We start from the raw sequence: 27,291 nt of genomic DNA on the forward strand, positions 1-27,291 counted from the left end.
AGTCGATATTAGCGTCCAAACCATTTTTAGCAGAGCAAAACATTTACACATTGCTATTTAGAAAACTTGTTGCGAAAATAATGATAAACCTTTAGATGCTTGCACTCAACACAAATTTTATATTGCTGCTTTAAGCACTATTTAAGGCGACTAATAGTTAAGCATTTAAAACTGAATTAAAATCTAGTCGCTACTATCTGCTATTAGTATTACATACCAATTGAGTAATCAGCAATCATTTGGTAGTTCACTCATTCAGACATCGATTAAGATACCATACAAATTCTATTGTGACTGTATTTTAGAAATAAATACTGCTAAACTAAATCTACTGATTATGTAGTTACTGGTTAGCTGCAATAAACAAAATAGCATAAACATTAGAACCTGTTAAGACATGGCTTACTGAATTAAGTTGCTTGGAGAGAATGTTTTTTAACAAGAATAATAAAAAGAAAAACTCAGAGACCTCATTTTATAACTTGATTGATCCTAATGCAATCATTTATGCATTTGCTGACACCTGGAGAATGTAACTCCAACTCCATGCTAATCATTTTAATATCTAGATCATGTCTAGTCTTGGAGCCTACCTTGATTGCAATGTTTCGTTACTATCCGATACCATTAGAATGGATCATTAATGTACATGTGCTTATATATCTATATAAAGAGCTTTGTTTGGGTCAGCTTGCCATGAGATAAGATGAGTTATGTTCCTTGCAGATGTTCAGGGTTATTGGCACTTTTCCAAGAAGATACAACTGTGGTTATTGGCACTTCATGCTGTTTGGTGGAAGAAACCTGCTGCTGTATACTCCAGAGTTGATACTCTGAATGAAACACCCACCTGGCTAGGCCCAGAGTTGGATATTGTACCCCCAATCACCTGGTTGGTCAATTTGAAATACACCACCTAAACGCTGGGAGTTCCCTAGGGGCGCCCAGGTTCCACGCCCCGCTAAACATCCATTATGATTCAGAAGCTATAAAAATAATTTCCAATAAAATTTCCAATTCACTGACAGCGTCCCATGGTCTGAAAACCCCCTAAAACGTGATTTTGGGCCGACCCTAATGTTGTATATGCAGGTGTCTCTTGTGTGCCTGACTATGTTACAGGAACTTGGGCTAAGAAAGCCAGATAGGCTTTGGGAAGCAAAACCTCTCACACAGGCTAGCAGGATTATGTAGCTTTCTCAGCTTATTGATAAAGCTAAGGAATAGCTAAATAGATATGGAGAAGGGTGTATAAGGGAGCATTCTTCTTCCTGCTAAGAGGGAGTGAAGTTGTGGTGAGTGAATACACCACACCTAATGGGCCTTTTGGGGGAGAGTATCAACCCTAGGCTGTGTACTACCTGAGTGATAATATGCAATTAAGCTATTAATAACTATACAGCCATGTCAGAGAGGAAAGTTTATGGTCTTTCAGAAGGGTAGGGCGTAGGCAGCTTATCTACTTTACAGGTCGGCATTAGAACTCCCACGACAGCTCGAAAGCAACAGGAGTGCCAGACTATGTGGTACAAGCCAACGTGGGCTCAATAATGAGCTAGTTGAAAACATGTTAGTTTACGAGTATCAAAACAAGTCCAGCATTTAGATCAGTATAACTCAATACTGCTTTTGAAGGAAGAGGTAGAAAATACTTTGCAGAACATCTAAACAATACCAGTGTAAAATATCTGTTCTGATGAAAGCATTACCAGCAGCACCTTAAATATTAGAGCAAATTATTGCAGCAAGTAGTGCATTGAGAATGATAACCATAGCGTAAGATTGCACAGATGTGCACAGAATTCAGTCGCTAACACAAGAGGTTACTAATTAATTTAATCCATCTACTACACCGTAAGCTAAATGCGCTCATAAACCAAGTCGACATAGAAATGTCGCAAGCTTCCATTCCATCTAATGAATACAAATGGGTTGCCACTCAACTTTAACATCCTGAGTGCTAAAACAGCCAAAATTGATGCGCGTGCTGCATTATACTTTTTTAATTGAGCCGTTGCAAAACACATGGAAAGCCGTCAGCAAGCACAGAAATAAGAAAACCACTAATTACAGTATAGAAAAGAGAGGCGGTCGTAGAACGTGTCGAACGAACGGAACATCATTTACAAAGATGCCAGTTGATAAAATTTATCAAGACTGCAATGTGTTTTCTGATAACAATGATTGCGATAAAAATGTAGCAACATGCTAAAACAAATCCAAAACATATAATGCACTCCGTTCCATAACTTTTCTGTATATATTTGCAAAATAAATAAAAAAAATTGGCAGATTCGCAAGCGAATAAATAATAGTAGTAGTTAGTCGTCCTTGACTGCTGACGAAAATTTTACAATTATGTAACTTGTCATAGACACTTACAACAATCTTTCACGTTCAATAAATAAATGGATAAAACTTCCAAAAGTATTTTTTTCATAGATGTAATTTTTTTCAAAAGCTTGGTGTGATATAGCATTAAGTTTACGCGCTAAATGTTGCAAAAATAGCCTCTAGTTAGCAGACGCCTTCAATAGCTAACTCCCAAAACTGACACAAACAGTGCAGGCATTGATCATGAACACCACCACTGATGTCGGACAGGACATTTTTTCACATAAATATATTCCTCTACCAGCTGGTAAAACGTTTTGGGACGAAGGACAATTTGAGACAGTGGCAAAACGGATCGAAAATGGCAAAAAGTCGGTAAATTTTGGTACACCATTTATCATAAACCAAATTAACTAACTTGATGAAGTCTCACTAATAGTACCACAATTACACACGGTGCCTTTTTAGATTTTGCAAAAGCCTATACGGTTGACTACATCATTTTAATTAAACTTAAATTTTACAACTTTGCTGGTGATACTTGCACATCAATCACCAGCTATTTAAACAATCGTTCACAATTTGTAAATAAATATTAACATCTCATCACCTCTAAAACATGTAAAAATTTGTGTTTCTATAAGTTCTATTATGGGCCTACTGTTATTCATTATAGTGATTAATGATTTGTTGAATTGTGCTCCAACAATAAACTGCATACTTTTTGCTTACGATACAACTCTTTGTTACTGATTTTCACATTTTACAACCTGAGTTAGAGGAAATGAAGGAAAAAGGATGCTTAGCAAATAATCTTATCCTAAAGAGACAAAGCATTGTTTGTAAATTTTAAATGTCTTCAGCAAAATTTGCCCGATTCACTTGATTTAGTTTTTATTAACAAAATGCCAATTTCTGTAAAAAGATATAGGCCTACACAGTTTGTAGGAATAACGTTTCATGAGAACATATTATTTTAAAGCCATATTAAAAATGTAACCAATAACTTAAAATGTGTACTTTTCATGATGCACTATGTGAGAAGATACTTTGACACCAAAACAATTATTGACCTTTAGTATACATTTTTCTACCCTCACATGATTTATAGAATAGAGTTTTTGGGGTCATGCTGGCTCGACAGAGTTGGAAAAAATTTTTCTTATTACAGAAAAAAGCTGTAAGGATTATTTTTAAAATTAAACCCAAAGCATCAGTAATTAATAGCTTTTCTTCATCAAAATGCCAGAAAAAATGCCTTTTGAATTGTGGCTTGTGCTAAATTTTATCAAAGTTTTTAAACATGTTGATTTTCAAAATATAATAGCTGATCACCGAATTAGCTGTAGCATATGGTAGCTATGAACCAAATTAAAGACAAGCAATGCTTTTAAAACACAATACTTGAAAACTAATAAAGGACAAAGATCTATGTTGTTCACTGCAGCTAAATTATTCAGTAAATATTCAATTGACTTTGATGACTTGGCTTCTAGTGTTGTAACAGTAAAGCTGGAGACGCGCGTTTGAGTGACGGTGGTGCTACTGGTGCTCGTTCGTGACTGTATCTGTTCTTCTACAAACTGCCATCGGGGCTGTTCTGCTGCTAGCCTTGAACTATCGGACAGTCCCTTTTCGTTATGTTCATATTTTCGTTATTTTCTATGCTTCACTATTAATTGCATGCAATAAAACGTCGGGCGCGTACACGCAGGCCCACACCTTTTACAAAATAGGTTTCTAAATTATCAGAACTTGCGAATAGCTTTCAGGATTAAGCTAAACTAACAATTTGACGAGCGATGTGACAACACATGTTGGCATATGTAAAAAGCTATAACTCAGTAAATATGTATTAAAGCTTATAAATTCAGATGAATAGATAAATGGATAGGCAATGCCAAAAATGAAACCCGAGAATATTCAAGAAAGTTTTTCAAAGTCTCCCTCATAATACCGAACTAACTTCAATAATGCACAATTCTCGCAGATCTATTACATGCATGTATCATGTATGTAGACTTACCTGTATACTGAAAACGCTACTCGAACCATTGGCACTTGGCTGTAAAAGCTTATTTCATTAGCCTATTTATACAGATGGCATCCTTTTTTGAATAGTCATTGAAGTGAAGGTTGAGTCACTGTATTCTAAGCTTCAACACCTACTTCTATAGACGAAGTTTAAAGTGGCACATGACACTATGAGCAGCTTCTGACATCTCATTCCTCGGTTAAATTTTTCTGTAGCAGCTTGTGGCATGCGCTTCTTTGCTCACTACCTGAAACAGTTTTACACCCAGTCTAATGGGTGGGGGAGGGGTGAAAAGCTTTGTCGTTGCAGTACAAGCTGCTCATCATAACCTTAGGCTTAAAACATTTGCAATTGCTTAAATTTGCATGCACCCCCCACTTTTTGATAGGAATTTTGCTAGACGAGTTTGCAGTAACACTTTCATAAAATTCTTAATCTGGCCATAACACTGCAGTTCCTTTTTGATCGGCTACATTTACTGTGTGACGAGCTGATCAATTAAGCTACATATGTTACTACTTATAGATTCTGCTTTTAGCTCATGCATCAGCCCTCACTGTACATATACGCAGTTTATTGTCTCTAGCCTGGACATTTTTTTATTATCTCAGACTAAAAAAAATAAAGTTATTTTCTAACAATTGTTTGATTACCGTTATTTTTGATTTTTGACACCCCGTCGGTTACATTTTTATTTTCCAGCTTAATGAATTAAACATTTACAAGCGAATCTCGACATATAAAGTTGATCTGTATCAATACTTGCGTTATATGTTCCAATAATTGTATGCTGGAAAAAATGTCTTATAGGCGTTGTACTTCGTTTCAGTTTTTTTTGCAACTCAAATACTTCACAATAAATAATAAATTATGTGTAGGAAGCTGTATCAAAAAAGCAATAATAAAACGGGCAAATTGAGGTGTATCCTTGGCAACACACCAGAGAGACATTGTGTAGGAAGAGATGTTGATAAAGATATGAAATTACAGGTAGTTTAGATTAAACTATGGCAGTTTTAAATTGACAGGTAACCTATTTGTTTTTTATTTCTACATTGGATAATTTTTACATAATATTTTTAATTATCACACCCATTGTTTCTACTTTTATTAATTTCAGGCTTATTTTTCTTTGCATCAATTATTTTTCTACCCCAGGATAGCTACTAGACAGTTTTAGATATTTGTTTAAAAATTGATTTGAAGGTGTTAGCTTATGTTTTCCTTTTTTCCGCTGTTGTAACTCTAAGAAAACCATGATCTTCTTTGGTTTTTTTATCACTTCTACCTCTCACACTAGTCTCCTTGGGATCCATTATTTTAAAACTTAGGACTAAATTATGTAAAAAAAAAACTGTGTAAATAGATCTTTACGTACAAAACTGCAATATTTTAACAAGTTAGATATGATCTCTAGTCGAGACAAAAATTTGTTAAAACCACATCATTTATTGAAGAATTCGGTGTTTGAGCTGATGATAAGTTGAGGTTTAGCTACTTATCTTCACAAGGAAGTCACATGGAGGGTATGCAACCTTTCTGCAAACCTATCTACTTGAACTTCAGTTTAGATTGTCATCAAGCTTGTCTTAAATGCATCATCAAAGCATAGTTTATGATCTAGTGAGCATAATACTACCTTAGACACTATTGAGAACATACAGTATGATAATGCGATTACCAATAACGTTGTGTGTAAAATTAAGGTATGCGTCCAGGTGAAGCCATAATAAACTGCCATAGTGAACTCAAGATGGTATTCTTTCAGTCTACTATGAAATTTTGTGAGAGCATTCATCGGCATTTTTTATATTTCTATTCATAATTTGGTGGTTTTTGAAGTATTTTTCTTTACTGCCTGTTTTAGAACTGTTGCCTGATTTTTAATGGCATTCACAATTGCATGCGAAATTCAATGAGCTGGAAAAGTAGTTTGAGACACAAATCGTCATTATGTTGCAGGACAATCAAAGACTTTATAGAGATGGTAGAAGAACGTGCTGTTATAGAGAGAAGATACGCTGACAGACTGCAGAACTGGTACAATAAATGGTCACTGAATGTCAAACATGGTAGGCCTATTACATGCTTCTATTTGAGAATAACGATGTTTGTATTTTTATGCAATGAATAATTGTTGGTACATGACAATAGCTTTTGTTGTTCAACATATACCCAAACTGCCAATTTTTTTATGGCGTCATCTATTGATGCTTTACAACATGCCAGTTAAGTAAACCCCTGGCACCTCGCTCCAGATGATAAGCTTAGTATAAACAAAGCTAGTCCTTGTAACAGGTCTTGTCAGGACAGATAATTAGCGTTTAGCAATTTCTCAGTATGGAATTGTGAGGGTGCTCCAACGATTAGTGTTCTGGTTGCAATGCCTAAGCTATGAAATGTCTCCTCGAATGCTGTATATTATATACAGTCATGTCTTTATTATGTAGGGTCAGAATATGGAGACATCCAAACTGTGTGGCAAAGCGTATTAAACGAAGGCAGCAGCATTGCGTCAGTACATTTCAAAATTAGTGAAAAGCTGGGACTCTCACATACAAAAGGCATACAGAAAGGAGTCACAGCGTATGTATCAGTGCCGCTTGCAAGTGTATAGCCCTATAAACTACTACTACGGGATAGCTACATGTACAGGCAGTTGGTGGAATATTGTTGCACAGCTCGATGAGTGTTATGGAAAGATATATAGAAATTACTTAATAATTTCATTTCTTCCTAATGTACGCTTTGAAGATTTTTAGCCATTAGATGCATCTCTGGAGTTGAGTCTGGATGTTTGTCTAGATGATTGTCTGGTTCATCCGTGATCACAAGTTATCGTGAATGGGCAGGTGCCTACGTTACTTGCTATTATAGCAGCCTAGGGGTGGTCACCTGAGAGCCAAAACGAACTAAACGACACAAAACGGTGTCGGTGTCAGTTGTAAACTGTTCGGCCGAAATGAACCATTTCGGTCCTAGTCATAATTTTGTGGCCAAATCCCTGCTTTTATTGGCTGATTAAAATTCTAGCGAGCACGCGTCACATTTCTCCTTAGGTGTCTGAGCAAAATTAAATAAGAAATGAGACGATATTTTTATTTCGTTAATCAAACGATATGAAGCAATTTACGGCAAGGCTCACCCGAACTACACAAAAAAATAGCGTTATTTACAATATTTCGTCCTTCATTTCGAATGAAATGAGAGCACAAAACTATATGGAATTCGTTGGTAAATAAGTAAAATAATTTAAAGATGTCATCCATTGCCATATGATAATATATTGTAAAATAATTTTGCCGGGCTTTACTCAGGCACAATGTAACTTGTGATTGTGTTGCATATATGTAAGATGTTGCACTCAAGTGTTGCATAAATGAAAGAGAATGGGTGTGATTTTTTTTCGTGTAGATTAGAAGTAGATATGCAGAAGTAATGTGTCATACTTATCCTGAGGAAGAATCATTGACTGATTTATTTATGTAAAACCACAGTACTATGATAAAGACTGTTTTTGTTTGTTATGCACTCAGCATAGAAAAACATTCATATGTAAACAAAAAATATAATTTTGTTGATGGAAAGGGTTGGCAAAATCTTTGTATCGAGTGATTTGTTTTGAGCAGCTGAACGATCTCCTGATATATCTGCTGCGTAATTATAATTAATAACTGTTCCTCAAAGTTTTTTGTTTACAATAGAAATATTTAGCTCAAACATAACAACTACCAATGAAACAGTATCCTGTCTCTGTGCATACTGTATCTAGGAAGTAAAATAACTTCAGATGTCGTGTGACATGTGGCTTAGCCGAACCGAAGCAACCTCCGAACCAAACCTAAGTTGGTTCGGCCATCGTTTGACCACGGCTTTAGGCTTCTATATGAGCCTTTCTGTTTGAGGCTCCTATATGAGGCTTCCTATATGAGGCTCCCGTATGAGAATGGTTATCTAGAAACTTATCGCCGCGCTAAACTTGAACCCATGCTGTGCAAACTTTGCTAATTCATAGCCCATAGTTACTTTTACTTCTTAGCAATTGGCATTACAAATAGGTACACTCTTATCCTTGGATTACTTTACTCAGCTTGCATAGTTTATTGTACAGATGTGTCAGGTGATGGCTATACATTCATAAACTTACAAAAATTAAACCATTCAGTAAATGTTTACTGTTGGAAATTACCAAAGTAATGTTATAGGTTGTTGAAGTAATATGTATGTGAATAGCTGACAGCATAGGTAGACTGTGGGCATAAATTGCTGTATCTCTGGAATATGACTCAGCCTTTTTAAACATGCCTGGCTACAATACTTGACCCAGGTTCAAGGAGCAGCACTATCACAGGCTGCCACTTCAAAAAGAACTGAAGGAAAGTAAGGATTGCAAGGATGCTTTTAAAGCTATTCAAGCTCCATACAAGAAAGCAGTTGAAAACATTTTAAAATACAAAAAGGTTGGTCTCATCTATGCTGCAGTCAAATCGGTAATAGGTGGCGTGAGAAGAAATCATCACTTCATCTTGACTGACTCGGTGATGACAAACTAGCTGCTTGCTGTTCAGGTTCTTTAACCCTTTCACTGCCATCCATGTACAAATTTAGCTTTCGGCCTACTGCCAGCCATTTTACTGAAAATTGCCAATTTTGCTGCATGGTATGTACAACTTTTTTCTCAATTTCAAACTCTATTTAAAACATTTCTGTCATATATATTTTATGTTGCCAACATGGTAAAAAATTAGCTACACAAAAAATCTAATGTATTTATGCTACATGCATTGTTGAAGCTACATGTATGTCAAGCTGCGATTGATACGAAGCTATAATGATCTTCTACAATTTTCCTTACTCTTACAAAGTTACTACTTTCACCACCATCAGAGTCAGTTTTGTCACTTTCATTGCCTAAGTATTTAATAATTTAAAATTTAAATCGGCTATAATGTCATCAACAAAAGCTATTATGCTTCTAACACGGAGGAAACTACTTGTGAAAGCCATATTACAACTAAAAAGTTCAATTTTCGAAAAAAATGTTTATTGTTTTCTTGGAATTTCCTGGTCAAAGATTATAATTTGCTTTGCGAATATAGACTAATTTTTTGAAGATTTATTTGGACAACGCTCTTAACGCCTTAGAAATACTAATGATTGTTGGTTATGTTGTCACGAATAATTAATATTCAGCTACTGCGCAACCACTGTTAATTTCACAAAAATGTGTCTATGGCATGAAAGGGTTGAATGACTCATTTTTAAATACAGCATTAGCGATATAGTTTTCAAATATGCTATTCATTTTATACATACACATTGTGATGAAGATAAACCTGCAAAGCCTAAAGGAGCGTTATAATAATATGGAAGCATGAAATTCGTTGTTAAAAAAAAAACTAGATTTCACTTGTCAAGATTGTTTACTTTACTTGTCAAAGAATGTTGGTTTATAACAGGGGTGGCCAACCTTTTTTGCTAGTGGGCCAAATTTTAGAAATCCAGCAGTCAGGTGGGCCAGAGGTTTTTCACTTTTATAATTACTTGTATTTTCACGTAAAACAATAGTGGCACAAGTAATGAACACAGGCGATGGAACAATATTTATTCTACTTTTAAACAGAATATAAATTATTATAAATGATGTATTTACACTAAAATACATTAAAAGTATGTAATTATACATACACTAATGTAGTGCACACAAAGTACGGACTCATACCAAAGGTTCTGATCACTAGGATAGAATTGGGTTTTAGTGCTCAAAATTTTGGTGTAGTTTGTTTTCATTTGGGTACATGCTAATCTCATCGATTGATGAAGGTGGTCTTGTGTGAGGACAAATCGTTGCTTAGATTTGATAAAGTTCATCTCAGAAAATGCAGACTCGTTGAGTTATGTTAATGAGAATATTGTACACAGCCATAGTGCTAGTTGAGCAGTGGTAAGGTACAATGCCTTTGTTGCAGCTAGTCCAAAACTTTGGGGTCAAGACATTATCTGTAGCTTGCTGATCACATGCCATAATTAGTTGAAGTAGTTCCGTCTGCATGGCAGCCACTGACAAGTCAATAAGAAGTTAACCTATGGCCAATGCCCAATCACCATCTATTCTAGCAATCAAAAAGGCTTTTGATGAGCTGAGTCAACCTTTCTATATTGTCAGTCACAAAAAAACGCCTTGAAATCTTTTGACTTAGGTTGTCGATATGATCACAGCAGCGTTGAACATCAATGTCTTCCCTTTAATCTCGTAATAAATTGAGACAAAGAAAGTGCAGCATATCTGCCCGAATGTCACCTCTGAATAATAATAGACGGAAACCAAATAACTTCGCAGCTGGATCAAGGTCAATTATTGATTGTCTTTCTGTTGCAGTTTCAAATTGAGTGTGTTGAGGTGCTCACAGATTCCTACCAGAAAAGCCATATCAGCAATGCACTTTCCACTTTTTAGACATCTCAGCGTTTGAGCCACATGTTTTAAGAAACACAAGCAAGTCTTCTCGTAACTGCCACATTCTGCTGAGAGCATTTCCTTTAATGAGCCAACTCACACTGTTGTTGGTGATAAGCTCATTATACTGGGCATCAGCATCTCTTAAAAACTGTTGTAACTTCCTGTGACAAAATGCCGATTTGCTCTTGAGGTAGTTGATCATCTTCATTTGATCTGTCATCAACGTGGGGAAATCTCCATTGAGCTAGCCACACTGCAGTGTTTGATGAATTATGCTATAGAAAGCTCACAATTTGGGTTAACTCGTTTTCAATCATCCTAACAATCCCTGCTCTTTGCCAGTCATCCTTGCTAGTGCCTCATCAGGGATAACAAAAACACAGCTGGTAAGAGACAGTCTTGCTTCTCTTAGTTTTTCCAAGGTAACTAACCGATGTGTTGCAGATCATGTTCTGTCTTCTTCCATGCCAATAAGAGTTAACAGCTCTTCCACAAATCTTTCTCCATTAAAGTATCTACAAACAAGAGCTTTGCAAATATTAGAAACAAACCCACATTTTACAAACAGTCAACATTTGATGCGGCTGTCTATATTCAATGCGTTTTTATATTTTGTATTTCATAACCACATCCATAAACATTACAACAAAATTGCATTTTTGTGTAACAATTCGTGAAAACGGAAATATACCTACATGTATTTACCTGATAAATATGGCTAGTTGTGCCACATGCAAAATATCTGTTGACTCATAGTGGGCTAACGGATACCATTGTGCATTATGCACTTCTGCATGTAGTTGCCTTATTAGGTCATTAGTTAATTCATCCGTGCACCTTGTACTTGTTTGCTGAGATAACACAATTGACTGCAGCTTATCAACAATGTTTTTTTTGTCAGGAAACACTGTCTTTGCAACTTCCAACATGTAAGACTTTACTAGATCAACAAGACTGTATAGTGCCATAGTTTCTGCCAGCAATTTCACGCATGTAAGGAAGCCTCCGTTGCTCTGTTCTTCAGCAAAATGAAGTTTTTACCATCGCAGTCTCTGACATAATTCCCATTCTCAAATTTTCCACTTTTGCGTTTCTTACTTGAGAACCTGATGAAAACATTTGATCAAACTTCTATGTCTTTAGCATTCTAGTGTCTCTGAATGTTAGTTCTCTTGATAACAGCAACTGTATCATAGCATATCAAGCACTGATGTTTAGTAAAACCTCAGTGCTTGATAATCAGTATAAAAAGAAACCCAATTGTCCAGTCTTCATTAAATATTTGGATAATAGGCTGTAACTTCTATTTCTCTACACTAGTCATGATCAATATGTCCATATACAGATTGAGAGAAGTATATGAATCAAAACTGAGTTGAAGGCATATTTTTAGGTAAGCGACCGGAACTGACTAGGCAATGGCATGTTGATGTAATTACCTGTGTAAGTACATTACCAAATGAGTCATGCAGGAAGATGCAATGCTGAGTACAGTATTTATAAAGTTTGGATATATTTGTATATTTGGTCGAAACATAATGTTGTGGGATGCAGAATTTTCAAATTCTTACAATAGTTATACAACACAGGTTATGCAGACAAATCCAGTGGGTTTCACGAACTATTTCAAGTGCAAAAATTAGTACAAGCAGGTGGGCCACTCCAAATAGACAATCGGGCCACATTTGGCTCATGGAACTTAGCTTGGCCACTCTTATTTTACTAAATAGAAGCTACAAACAGTTAACTTGACAGTTGTTTGTAGTAACCAGAGTCACATTTCTTTAAGATCACGTAAAGGTTATTTGATAAACGTTGTCAGTAATTCCAGTTGCAAAATTTGTTAAATCATGTGCTACCACATTAAAAAAGCAGATAAAAGGCTCTATAGGCCTTAATATTATTACAGTAGATTGGTGACATGAAATTTATGTAATGCTATAGCCTGAATGCTTTCTAAAACTTAGTTCTCAACAAAAAGTTCTCAAGCATCAACTTTTTTATGATTACTGATTTAGGTTCTCAAGCTAAACAGAGTCGCTGCATCAGATAAGATCATTCTGTTACTGCTAACTGCCATCCATCGAAATTTCTTTACTCAGTATCAGTTGTTATTAAAGTGCATGCTGCTGTCTTCAGGGTTTCACTGTGACTCCTGGTGTATCAATTGTCTTACTAAAGGTCATTACACGATTTAGTTGTGATGGATTGTTTCTGAATATTAGCGCTTATCGCCAATGAGATAAACTAGTACTTCAGGCAGTCTAAGGCGCTCTGAGAGATCATCAGGTGTAATAACTATGTGTACAATTATTCTGAAATGAAAGTGGGTGTTGCATTGGTGCAGTTGTTAGAGCATCTGTTCACCATGCTGAAAGTCGAATCCTGTCTAATCTGATTTTTGTTCCCGATCCCCTATCTGTGGCTTCATACGGCTGTATTGCAGACGGACACAGCTCTTACTATAGCAAAGATTTTAGAAAATTTCATCGTTTTGCTTTTTTGTTAGAGATTTGCACAAGTGCGATAGCTTTTCGTATTGGCCTGTGCATTCGCATAGGTTCTATTAAACAAAGTGATTTTCCAGTTTTTTCAAGACAATGGGATAGATATGAAAGCTCACATGCAAACACACGTATCTTCAACATCATATGCACAGCAGAGCAGTATCTACAACAAAATTTAATAAACTCATTTTTTCTAGAAATACTTAGAAGCAAGTAAGAGCTGCCTGCATTTAGGTTCCAAGGACGGGGTAGCTACTGCCAAACTCGACTCACTTGCCGAGAGTAAGGAGAAGGCAAAATCAAAATATATGGATGTACTTCATCAATTTGATGAGAATGTGCGGGAAACATATGTAAAGGTAAAGTAATTGCAGTTAGCCATCGACAATTCACAAGGGGTGAAGATAAAAGATATTTTGAATTTACCAGCCGCATGAGTTTGCCATTTCCATGTTTTATTTTGAGTTGATGGATAATGGAAGCCACACAAAGCACAAGATCATTTATATAGAAGCAAGTTATCACTATTTTCCTGATGCGGTTAATCCGTGAGTTTGCATTATCCACAAGATGTAAACGGTAAAAACCTGCCAGTTAAATGAGTTTTGTTATTCACAAATTTTTTTCAAATATTTTATGTTTGCGAAAGATAAAAATGGCACTTGTGGATGATGTGCAAAAAAATGCTGCGCAAGCTATGCCATTTTAAACATTTTCACTCTTTAGTAATTTTTATTTCGAAAGCGTGCTGCTAAGCGAGACAAGAGTGCGCTGTTATGACCTCCGGTGTAGAATTCCTTATCTTTCTAAATAGCGAACTCACGTTAATAGGCAACAAGCGAATGTACATTAAAACATGGTAACTCCATGTGTGCATAACTCCTAATCCGCAGCATCGGCACAATGAAAACAGTGTATAATTAAGTTATATAGAAACAGGGAATTAAATAAAGAAGTCTCTTTACCACCTCCTCCTTCATTTTTCCCTACTACTCTACCAATTACCTTTTATTTGTTCCTCAGCATACTTATCTGAAAGAGTGATGTAAATATCTTTTTTACATTTTCAATAGGAGATGAGTAAAGAGTTTCAGAAACACCAAGATGTAGAGCTGGATAGACTGAGGGTTCTGCTCAACAGCTTACACGACTACATTGGCATTGTTGATTTACAAGCTCATCTTTCGAGTCCGTAAGTTGCACGGCTCTCAACTACAGTACATGTAGAAATTCCTTCTATAACATATACCTCCTATAATGTAAATTCCCATAATGTAAAGAATTTATATACAGTTTTTGCTTCCTTACTACGTAAAAAAATGTCACGTCAGTGCAAATTCTCAAATTCGATTTGAATAATGAGAATCTCGAAGTTAGCCCTAAAAATATCGCTTCCTCTCTTGCTGCATTTGGGAGAAAAAGCAATGTATCGGGTTATCTCTTTTATATATAAGAGTACCCTGGCAATTGTGTTTGCCATGAGAGATCATCAGGTGTGTCCATAAAGCACAGAGAATAAGCAGCCACAAAATTATTCAGAAATACTTATAGGTCATCGATTGATGCGGGTGTTAGAGTGTCGTTATTCCAAGCTGAATGTCACGAGTTGTAGTCTTGGCGAAAGGTTGTGTTTTATACTCATGTCGAAGCCTAGCCATAGGTAGATAGTCAGATAGACACCGCTTTTTTACGAAAAAAAATATATTGTTGTTTTACTTTATTTTAGACATGCAAAATATTTTTTGTTATTTTTCCTTTGTAGAATAGATGCTTTCTGTAAAAAAAATCGATGTAAATTGACATTGAAGGTGTACGTACACCTTAATTTTCTGTAAAATTCCCATAATCGTGGACCATAAACCGAGTGAAGATAATAAAAAAAAGGACAAGTTGTCCATACAAACCAATACTACTACAGTTACTGTACAGTCAGTAATTAAAAAGTTGTCTAGTTTCCTTTGTGAAGGGCCAATGGGGTGAGTTTGAGAAAATCCTAGAACAGATTAGGCAATTTACATGTATTCTACTGTTCGTATAACATAAAATCCCTATAACAGGAAAAGTTCTTGGAACGGATTATTTAGATTGTAGGAGCGTTTACTGTACACTCCTTCTGGCAGCATTTATACAAATTTGTACAAGTTAACAATATCTCACTTAGTATTTCTGGTGTAATTATTAGCTGTGAAAAACATGGATTATTCAATATTTAAACACCTTTTGTCTCTATTCTGAAGTTTCATTCGGTTCAATTTTCCCTATCACAGTAATACTTTAACTATCCATATAAAGTATAATTAATTAATAATTAATGTATAAAGTAAATTCCAACCAGTGAGGTGCACAATTTCTCAAAACATTGCAGTTTTATAAATCAGTTCATATGCATGCAATTCTTCACATAATTTGGTTCCGTTTTTGTTTGTGTCATATTATATGGTGCATTGGTTTATAATCATTGATTCTCCAAAAGGACTAGTGCAATTAGTAGTCACAGTGGAAAAAGAGAAGGTAACACTTTTTTAAGCATTTGTCAAAAAGTTACCAAACAAATGGAATAAACATCTTCTGATCAATTATCTAAAAAATCTATGAAGCCGTCTACAAAGGAAATACAAAGGAAATCAAAATACAAAGGTATACAAGAGGAAATCAGGTATACAGAGGAAATCAGAAACGCGTGGAGGTGGAGAGGCAAGATGTGATAATTCAAAATAAAATATGAAAAATATAAAACGTGGTTCAAAATAATCATTCAAAGTTAGGCTAATTTATTGTTAAAGGTTGACTTGCAACAAAATTCACATTACAGTTATTTGGTATCAAAAGGTTCACCATGTCTTACTCTGTTGTGTTGTGAGTGCCAAATATGTGGAAATGTGATTACAAGCTCTTAAAAGCTCCAAAAACGAAAAGCCGCCGTAGATTGGAATCTCTTTATTTCTCTGACGTAGTCATGATAGTTTGGTTATTGTCTTGTCACGTGATGTTCTCACGTGAATTGAAAGGCCAATAAAAAGCTCAATATAAAACTTATCATAGCATTAGTTTATGACAAACACTACAGGTTTTACCGAAGTCCCCGTATCAAATATAGATGCTCTCTACTTAACAGTTTTGTTTCGGTTTGGTATAATCGGCAAGTCGTAATCTGATCATGTGACCCAATACTTCGCAAATAATTTTTTGCAGCACTTTTCGATTATCACAAGTGACCAACAGGCTCGTCATGATTATCAAACAATGATATGTACTCCTTCAAGCTAAGGCTAAAAAATTAAACGAGTTTTTACGGTAAGGTAAAAGATATCATTGCTAAAAGTGACAGCATTACGGTGACGATAAAACAGACGCGTAAGAACAATAGACATGGTTTTATTGAATGCGTGAAGTATATTTCTGAAAATATTTCGACGGATGAGGTTGCGTGAAAGTGTAAACAGAAACCATCTCCCACAACTACGTCACATTCGAGCCGTTTTGGAAAGAGAGTCCAAACTACGGCGGTCTCGTGTGGCTGCGATTTTCTGTTCGTTTTTGAGCTTTTAAGAGCTTGTAATCACCTTTCCACATACTTTGCACCTACAACACAACAGAGTAAGACATGGTGAATCTTTTCATATCAAATAAATGTAATGTGAATTTTGTTGCAAGTCAACCTTGAAGCATTTTTTGTCACGTCTGGGCAGATATTTTTCTTTTAGTATGGCTTCACGCACAATGCTAGCTCAAGTTTTAAGCGTAAAGCTTTGAAAAAGTGGCAGGTGTAACAAGTATGTGCACAATTTATTCCATAGTGTAGCTAGTTAGACAGCGCAGTGTATTGGATAAATGCCTGTCTGCAGAATGGGAGGTTAAAAGTTCAGATCCAGTGCAAAGAGATTTTTCCTTACTAAAACTTTATCGTTATTGTTGGACAGGCAGACAGACGGAATGCAGATAAACACTAAGATTTACATATATTTATATAAATAGACACATTTGTAAAATAACACTATATCAGCCGTTGGTATATATCTGTAAGAAAGCACTCCATAATCTGCTTATATTCGTTTTTGGCAGGTTGAGCAACCTGTATAGAGAAGCAACAGCACCATTGAATACAGCTAAGCCTGAAAAAATGATTTTATTGTTCAGTAAAAGGTTTGGTGCTGAGATGCAACCCAACTTTCCCAAATTTGAGGTAAGATTTTTCTTCTATGTTGTCCTGGCTTCACCTATCACATGCTCTTCTCTTGACAACAATAGAACTTAGAAATTGTCTGTTAAATATTAATTTTATGGGCTTTCTAATTTTGATAATCCAATAAGCAGTTGCAAAGGGTTTTCTATACATTTTTTGTAAGCAAAAAATGATGACTTGAGTCATGCTTCCTTTTTTATGTTAGAACAAGCTGAATGCCCAGCGTTGCATGGGTAATAAAAGTTTTTGCACAAAAAATTAATTTTAATCAACATGTACCACACCTTCCATTCTAACTTTTAAATGAAGGTGTTTGTTTATTTCTGTGTAATGTGTTTTATTCTTGTGTGCTGTGCTTATGTCTGTTCAATTCATACTGTATTGGCTGCAGTGCCTACTACAGCTGTATACTAATTGCAAGTCTTGCCGTCCATGTGAGTGTAAGCATTTTTCTTATGGTCAATAATTCTAACATAATGCTAGCATAATCCTAGATGAAGTGTTTAGTGTGAAGCCATGAAAAATTGGCATATGTAGTGAGTATGTGCCCAACTAATAGTATAGCTAGTTGGACAGTGTAGTGTATTGGATAAATGCCTGTCTGCAGAACTGGAGGTGCCAAGTTCAAATCCAGTGCACTGTGGATTTTTCATTCTAACTATAACTGGACACATGATATACCACCAAAAGACAATCTCTGAAATTTATATAGATTCAATTTATATAGATTCAATAATTATACACTTCAATCTAAAACTACTCTTTAGTGATTTTTTCAAATACAATCATACTTCGACTTACGAGCTTAATGTGTTCCGAGACTGAGCTCGTATGTCAATTTACTCACATGTTGGTGCAATTTATTTATATATAGAACAATTAAATATATATAGATATATTATATATATATTTAAATATATATTGTTTCCATACTCTAAAAAAATGCGAATAAAACACTCAAAACAAGATATTGTAACAGAAAGAACATGTTGGTTATTGTCCTAACTTACCACATGCTTTCAAAAAGCAACAAATAAAAAATAATGCAAGGAAATGTGATTAATTAAAATTTAAAATTAAATACATACAATAGCAGCTAACGCTAGCATTTGCCAGGGAGGGAGAGATAAGTTATCCTTAATTACAACAGTTGACTTTGATAAATTTGGGTTTTATCAAAGTCTTAAAAGACAAACTTAGAAGCAAACCTAAAAGCAAACTTTCATTTTAACTTAACGTGATTAAAATTTCTTCGGCGTGCATAGTTTTAAGTTTCTCGCTGGTTGGCTACTTTTTCCTTTGTTTCACTCTCACGACCAGCCGGCCGTTTTAAGAGACACCTATCTAAGGACGTTTGCCTTTGTTGCCCTTTCAACTTGTTGCGATTAGGACAAACACAGGTGTCGTCACAAAGGGTTAATGCACGACCACTAGACAACTAATCCAAATGTCTATTTTTTATAGTTTTGATAGATAGCACCGGCCTTAGCATCGTTTCAGTTACGCTGTCACCGGCCAATTGTTTGTCTTTTATCCAATGCCTGAGCAGTCTCTCCATCAGGGGTCGTGAAGATCGCTGTGCCGTTTAATAACTATGGTTAGTCCTTTTGCAAACTAAATGCTCTGAATATAATCCTTCTGTTTGATAATTGTGGATGTATTTCTGTCATATTGCTGAGCTAGCTCAATCACGCATACACTTTCACACATTTTTCAATAATTTTCCGTTTAATATCAATTGTTATCTTTCGCTTTTTCTTTGCATTATCTTTCATTTTACTGGCAAACTTTCGGTCTATGCACAGTACTTTTAATTCACATAATTCTGCACTGAAAACCGGGCACAAAACAACACAGTACAAAAGTATAACCTGAGCAGTTGAAAAATATAGAGTGATGCTGTTCTCATAAAACACCTCCGACATCTTGGTAACTGACTCACATGCTCGTATCTCAAACCTGGCTTGTATGTTAGTGCTAAAACTTGCTTAAAAGCTGGCTCGTATCTCAAGTTTCTCGTACGTTGGGGCACTCGTAAGTTGAAGTATTACTGTAAACCTGTTATACATTTTATGCAAACATTTGTTCATGTTAAAATATATTCAGATATTATTGTTAAAATTATTGATGGCACAAAAAACTCAAAAAAATCATGTCCCTGTATCATTCTAGAGAATGGTTGATGTAGTTGTAACTGTCCTGTCAAATTATGTGTCATTTGCTTCAAATACATCGTTAGTGGGTCTTTTTTATACTGTTGTTATATGGTACTGAATCTTAGTGCATTTAGGATGTGTCAAAGGGAATTATAGTCCAAGCTTTCTTGGCCATAAATATACCGTTTTCCTAAGCTTCGTCGAAGTATATAGATACGGTCTTATATTTACGTCTTCTCCATTACTGCATCCAGTGCTAAGAAAGCTTTGAACTTTTACTAAGCCCTCTCAAAGTAGATAGCTAGAGTTGCCTTCACAACCACCATTTGGTACCATAATTTCATGCCATTAATCTGCCACTTTGCTACCTACCAGATGGGTGCTCTGCTCTAATTTGCTGCAACACAATACTACCTGCACCACCTAACTACAAGCCCTCTAATAGCTCAACAACTGGTGACAAGACAGCTCAGCCTTGAGCTATAGTTTGAGTGTAAGTTCGATGCTGCACCCTTGGTGCTAACCAATCTGCAATTTTTCGATCTTAGCTAACGGCTGTCTCAGTTGTACCTCCCAATTAAAATCCAACCATGCCCAATTTTCTAAGTGAACTAGTTAGTCTAAAATCTAGTGCAAGACTAATTGCTTTCTATAACCCAATCGTTTTTATATTGCATTCAAAAAAGTGGTTACTTAGTGGTCCTCGGTCAAAAGGAAGTTAGGATACTGCAAGGTGATGGACTACCAAGATATGAGCATAGAAAATAAGGCCAATCAAGTGATCAACTACACTAGTTCACAAATCAGTCCAAAGGTATTATGGGAAGCTTGATTAAACTAATAATATTAGTGTTCACTACTTTTGATTCGTTCAGGTTATGTACAGGTCAGAGTCGCACAAGCCAAGCCGCATTACCTGATCAGGCAGTCAGTCATAACTCATGACCTAGCATCATCTGGTTAGCCACTGCTCCTATAGCAGTATAAGGAGGCTTATGATACACCTGCAAAACGCATTTCACTCAGAGTTCATAGACAATCTCTTAGCAATTGTTTCCTGCATTCTATTGCTTGATTCGTGTTAGGGCATTGTGTTTAGTGTGAATTTTTATTCATAAGAAGCAATGAAGCTTCAGGCTTGAGTTCGCATTGTTGAATTTCGACTCATGTGGTAAGCGAACATGTGATCATTCAGCATCTTGGCCGTTGTGGGTGTTGGGAAAAGACAGTGTATCCTGCCAGCGTGAGGTATGCTCGAACAGGTCCAGGGTTTAGTAATCGTTGCCAGGGTTCCTGAAATTGATTCAATCAGGTCCTTCTCTGCCTTCTGCTAAGGCCACTCAATTTATTGTTGTAGCATCCATTTGCTGAATGCAGTTCTGCTGTTTTTGCACCTTTTGTCATATCTATCTCAGATTGCACCTAACCATAACCAAAGGAGGTCTAAATGGTTTACACATTGCATAAGCCATTTAATGAGCATTTCAGATGATTTCCTTCTACATAGATGTGGGCAAACCATAAAATATATCTGTTTCCCTTACATGTAGTTTCAACAGTAGAACTCTGGCACTATTGTTATGGAATTTTTAAGGATTTACAATTTTTTACTTCCAGTTGGTAACTCCATGCTGAAGACCTTTCCAATCATGTGTTGATGGAATTCACTTCAGGCCATGAGACAAATAGTACATATTCACTAATCTAACGTCTAGTTCTAGATCAAGTGTGATTGCTCTTTAAAATCTGCCCATTTTATATTGAATATCAAATAGAGGAGATTGTGGGCATTCATCAGCATACATTCATCATATATGGCTAAAATTACTAGCATACTAGAGGGTTGTAGACTCTTATCGGTTGACAAAAAAGATTACGCCAATCAAGTGAGCTAGCTACACCAGTTTGCAACCAGTTCATTACATAACATTTGGTCAACTAATCACATTTGTGGGCCTACTATTATGATTAGAAAATGTAAAATTAGTTTTTGTGTTTGAACTCATATGTTTCATTAAAGGTTGACTTGCAACAAAATTCACATTACAGTTATTTGATATGAAAAGATTCACCATGTCTTACTCTGTTGTGTTGTAGGTGCCAAATATGTAGGAATGTGATTACAAGCTCTTAAAAGCTAAAAAAAACGAACAGTTAATCGCAGCCACACGAGACCGCCGTAGTTTGGATTCTCTTTCCAAAACGGCTCAAATGTGACGTAGTTGTGGGAGATGGTTTCTGTTTACACTTTCATGCAATCTTATTCGTCGAAATATTTTCACAAATATACTTCACGCATTCAATAAAACCATGTCTATTGTTCTTAAACGTCTGTTTTATCATCATTGTAATGCTGTCACTTTTAGCAGTGATATCTTATAACTTACCGTAAAAATTCGTTCAATTTTTTAGCCTTACCTCGAAGGAGTACATATCATTGTCTGATAATCATGACGAGCCTGTTGGTCACTTGTGATAATCGAAAAGTGCTGCAAAAATTATTCGCGAAGTATTGGGCCGCATGATCAGATTACAACTTGCCGATTTTACCAAACCGAAACAAAACTGTAAAGTAGCGAGCATCTATATTTGATACGGGGTCTTCGATAAAACCCGAAGTGCTTGTCATAAACTAGTGTTACGATAAGTTTTATATTGAGCTTTGTATTGGCCTTTCTATTCACGTGAGAACATCACATCACAAGACAATAAATAAATTTCATGACTACGTCATCGAAATAAAGAGATTCCAATCTACGGCGGCTTTTCGTTTTTGAGCTTTTAAGAGCTTGTAATCACATTTCCACATATTTGGCACCTACAACTCAACAGAGTAAGACATGGTGAATCTTTTGATACCAAATAACTGTAATGTGAATTTTGTTGCAAGTCAACCTTTAACTTTAAGCCCAGTATAAAAGCCAGTCATCATGTTAAGATAGCATTTTTTTACTGCCTCATTCATGGACCATGTGCAACGGCTTTATGTTCTCTAGGATGCAGACGAAGAGCCTCTCAAGACACAGTTGCAGACAAGCTCTTTTCTACCCCGCCTTGCACTCAATCTAATAGATTTAAGAACACCCAACACTATCCTCTTGCGACTCAAGCATCTCAGGGCTGATTTGCCATTGCAGTCCTCATACAGGAAATCCTCAACAAAAGACTTTTTGTTGAGACGTCCATCACATACTGATAACTTGTGAGTTACTTTCCCACTGAACCACGTTTATATCAAATCTATACAGTCCTACCTAATTGACCGCATAACCCATAAAAGCAGCGTGATCATACATACCCGTTCTCATGGACTACATTTACAAAGTATTTGTTTAGCCGAAGGCAACAAAACTGTTTTATCAATTTACTTTTGTGTACTACCTGTCATGTTGTTGATAGCTTTTTTATTATTGATAAAAAATTTTAAGCAAATGATTAATTTAATCAATTATTTTCAAAGTGTTGAATGTGCTGTGAGAAGATTTCGTTCTTATGTCAGTTTAAAGCAAAAATTCACGTTTGTTTTTAACTACTATACAGAGTTAACTCAAGACAACATGCTATTACTTGCATATAGTCATTTTACACTTTGCATCTATAGGTTTCCCTTGGTACTTTGTTATATTTTAGGTCTATCATAGATTCGTGTTATGGGTAGTCTTCGTATTCATAACTTATTATATAGAAGTATCTCATTTTCTTATCGTTTAAACTTAATTTTAAGCACTGCGCTCAACATTCTAAAATGCAATGCAATGTCTGTGTTGCATACTCAATGCCACAAATACTCGTACATGTTGCAGAACTGGTGATCGTAATAACGAGTTTCAGAATGTACCCCCTATGGCTGCTAAGCTCTCATTTGACTCAGCCATACTGCAAGCTGATTCCTTGAACACTCTATCAGAGGAGGACCTGACCTTTCAAAAGACTTCAAAGGACCACTACCACCTTAGCAACGTGTATGTCAGAGTCATTGCTAATTTCAACTCGACTAACCGAGAACACTTGCAAGCCAACAAAGGTGAACTATTGATATTTTTACAATTTTCTCTTTGCATGATTGTAGTCCAGTGGGCTGTGAGAGATCATGATGTGTAATGATTATATGCACAATTATTCCAAAGTATGGCAAGGAGGCTGCATGGTTTAGTTTTAGTGCGCTTGGCTGCACATTCGTGTATCCGAATGCACAGGTTAGATTCTATTTCCTGTGAGGTGCAATTTTTTTCCTAACGCTCTTAGCTGGCTTCAGACAGATTCGGCTCTTATTGTAGCAAAGATTGATGTACTAAGTTAAGTTACTAGCTTAAGTTACTAGCTTAAGTTACTAGCTTAAGTTACTCAAATTCATTGGCTAAAAAACATAGCCAATGGCAACTACATTACCTCCCACTGTTTATGAGCTGTTTTAAATCTTGAATAAATGTGTAGCAAAAATGTTTTTCAACAATCTGCTTTAGCTTTGCATCAACCTTTCAAATATTTGAATTATTTTGTTTATTAATTTTTTAATAAGTTATTAAGTTTTAGCCGGACACACCAGAAATAAACAAATGCAGTAAGCTACAACGTAAATAATCTGTTCTAGGAACGTTAACGTTATAGGGATTTTACGTTATACGACCAGTAAAAAGCATGAAATTGTTTAATCCATTCTAAGATCTTCCCAAACTCACTCTTTGTGCCTTCAAAAAGGAACAAAACTAGACTTTTAATTAATTGACTGTACAGCAGAGATAATTATAAAGCTTTAAAAATGACTCCATTCAATTCTCATCAAATAACTAGCAATTAATTCCCAATTCTTATGTATCATCGGTTGTGTAAGAATTGATTCCATTTACAACACACCGCAAAACATCGCAATTTTCTTCTCAAACTATCCTGACTTCAGTGAACCGATTCAATTAATTTTTTCTAAATAGACAAAATCAATTCTCAACTAAAATTGACTAATGGCAATATATCAAAATAGCAATAAATCACAATCAATAACTTTGCAATAAGCTAAGGGGAACGCACATTGCCAATGTCAATTTACAGCGATCTTTTCATTCTTTATAGAAAGTCAAATATATTCTGCAAAAGAAAAATAATAACAAAATAGTGAAAAACAGTAATAAATATTTTGTATGTCTAAATAAAGTAAAACAAGAATACCTGTTTACTATACGTAAAAGAGCAATGTCTGTCTGACAGTCCGTCTATCAGTCGCAAACCCTAGCGTCTATCAGTCGCAAGGGTTTGATATCAGAGTAAACTTTAGCTTTCGATAAAACTACAAAGCATGACATTCAGCTTGGTATACTGACACCTTGACATCTGCACCAATCAATTGAGTTTCGGAATAATTGTGCTGCTACTTATTCTCTTGGCTCTTTCGACACACCTGACTATCTCGCGTGGCGAACTAAATTGTTAGGGTACCCGTATATATAAACAGATCTTACCTTATGCAGCGGTTTCTCTCCCAAAAGCGGCAAAAGAGAAAGCTATATTTTAAGGCTAACTACAAGATTTTCGTTATTTAAATCAAAAGTGAGAATATACACTGACTTGACACTTTATGTTATGTAGGATTTGTTATGTAGTATGAAGCGAAATTTTTAGTAGGTTCTGTACATTATGTGGAATTTACGTCGTAGGAGGTTATATGTTATAGAAGCATTGACTATACCTACAAGTAAAAGTTAGAATAGTAACTGTATATGTTGATCAAAAATAAGTTTCTATGCAAAAACCTATTTCATTACCCGCGCAACGCTGGCGTTCATCTAGTATATATATAATTATGTATATATTATTTTTCCACTTTTCTCCCTTTCCTTGCTAGCTATGTTGTAGTCATTGGGTACTGCGAAATTTATTATGGTAGCCCTTTTGTTCTCCTTGTTCAAAACTCCAATATCTGGCTGATTTGCCAAGACATGCTTGTCAGTACGGAGGTAGAAGTCCCAAAGGAGTTTAGCTCAGTCATTCTCATTGACCTTCTCTGGAACGTTTCTGAAGTTTTTCTGGATCTCTGACATTCCCACCAGTGTTGTGGTGGGAGTTTCCAATGATTCATTCAATTTTCATTTAGTTGGCCCATGGTTAAAATTGTAAATCTGAATGGAGTTGTCTACTCAATAATTTGTTATTAAATGGGCAATAGTAGCTGAAAATTTTGCTTGGTATGCCCTAGTATAACTAATTGTCAGTCAAGTAAATGTTAGTCTGTTGTATTACAAGGCAATGCATACTTCAGAAATACTATTTTGTACTACAGCCAAGTTGCAAGTAAGTGGGGAATTTACTGAAAAAGTAAATATGCAAACATTTTGCCAACGCTCAAAATGTCTCCTTGTAGCCTTAAATTAGACCAGTGTTTTGGTGATGTCATTTTTAAAAGTTTTATTTTCTAAAATAAAATAAACGAATTGTAGAATATATATCTGAAAAAATTCTGTTCCTTGCAGGTGAGGTAATCTATCAAATACGTGGTGATGACAAGGGCTGGTGTTATGGAAGAATTGCCCATAAGGAAGGCATCTACCCATCCAAAGCTGTTAAATTGCTAACATTAAACGTGCTAGCTTGAAAGTCATTTGGTTTTGCTTTCAACTGTTCAATTTTATTATTGTCCTAGCTACTACATATGCATGAATAGCATTAAGATAAAAAGCTTGCAAAAGATATAACGTATGGCTGAAAAAAAGACACAACTTACTATGATAGATAGCTTAGAATTACAATACCGTGTTACTTATAAATTGTTTTGTTTTTGTGACTAAAGATTTAGTTATCAGTGTGTTAGTTTATTTGACAGAGGGGTATTAGGTCATACTAGATGTAATTAAGGCACATTCTTCCATCTCCCTTGCGCCACTGTATAGTACCTATAGAAAAAAAACAGCTTGTTCCAATAAGTTATTTTTTGTGGCGCTAGAGCAATAATTCTACGAAACATGTTGTACTTGTGTTTTATTGTTTGCTTTTTCAGCAATTTTACTTGTCTTATAAATATTCAAATATGCATCCGATGTTCACACTAAGCTTTTCAAAGTCAAATAAACCAGCCTACTGCCAATGCTCTTCTACTGCATAAGTATTGTCTGCAATAAATGTGCTGGATCACTGATTATTTGGAAGTTTCTTCTCTTGATCATGCTCAACGTGTCAGATTATATTTGCTAAATTAAACTACAGTATAAACGAAATTGGTTAAAATAAAGAGCAAAATCTCAATTGGGACCATTTTCCAATATCGTTGTTGAAATATGAAAATTTAATATGACCAGAGCTGCCATCTCCGAATCATACTATGTGTGTAAAATATCTCGATATTACCGTGCTATATTATTGGTTCATCAGGAGCGATCGGTGTTTAGTAGCGTCACTAGCTCCCTTAGTCTCAAACGTTCATTTAAAAACGTTATTGGTACATTTTTAGGTGGAGTTGAAAATTATGACAGTTTGGTTATTCTATACCATTAGTGATGCATCAATATTAATTATTGTATCAATCAATTTATTTTTGTTATCAGCAAAATAAAAGATTACTAACATTTATTTTTGTATAAGTTATCCTGCATTACTTATTGGAAGTCATCCTCTCATGTAAATTTTCTTTT

General features: G+C 35.5%; 1 protein-coding gene across 1 annotated transcript; it reads left to right on the forward strand.

The window, feature by feature from the left end:
* The first annotated feature begins 2,577 nt into the window (after positions 1–2,577).
* LOC137410634 (protein kinase C and casein kinase substrate in neurons protein 2-like) lies at positions 2,578–26,799 on the forward strand. Its single transcript, XM_068096090.1, has 10 exons — positions 2,578–2,705; positions 6,332–6,441; positions 6,820–6,955; positions 8,697–8,829; positions 13,534–13,695; positions 14,410–14,528; positions 17,399–17,519; positions 22,672–22,877; positions 23,479–23,699; positions 26,137–26,799. The coding sequence occupies exons 1-10, from the start codon at positions 2,578–2,580 to the stop codon at positions 26,256–26,258; spliced, it is 1,458 nt and encodes a 485-aa protein (XP_067952191.1). The 3' UTR covers positions 26,259–26,799.
* The last annotated feature ends 492 nt before the right edge of the window (positions 26,800–27,291 follow it).

This window comes from Watersipora subatra, chromosome 1 (genome assembly GCF_963576615.1).
Source record: "Watersipora subatra chromosome 1, tzWatSuba1.1, whole genome shotgun sequence".
In the NCBI taxonomy this organism is placed as follows: domain Eukaryota; kingdom Metazoa; phylum Bryozoa; class Gymnolaemata; order Cheilostomatida; family Watersiporidae; genus Watersipora; species Watersipora subatra.

Coding starts and splice junctions, on each gene's coding strand:
- LOC137410634 (XM_068096090.1), top strand. CDS start 2,578: ATGAACACCACCACTGATGTCGGACAGGACATTTTTTCACATAAATAT. Junction 2,706..6,331: donor CGGATCGAAAATGGCAAAAA/GTCGGTAAATTT, acceptor ATTATGTTGCAG/GACAATCAAAGACTTTATAG. Junction 17,520..22,671: donor CCAACTTTCCCAAATTTGAG/GTAAGATTTTTC, acceptor TATGTTCTCTAG/GATGCAGACGAAGAGCCTCT.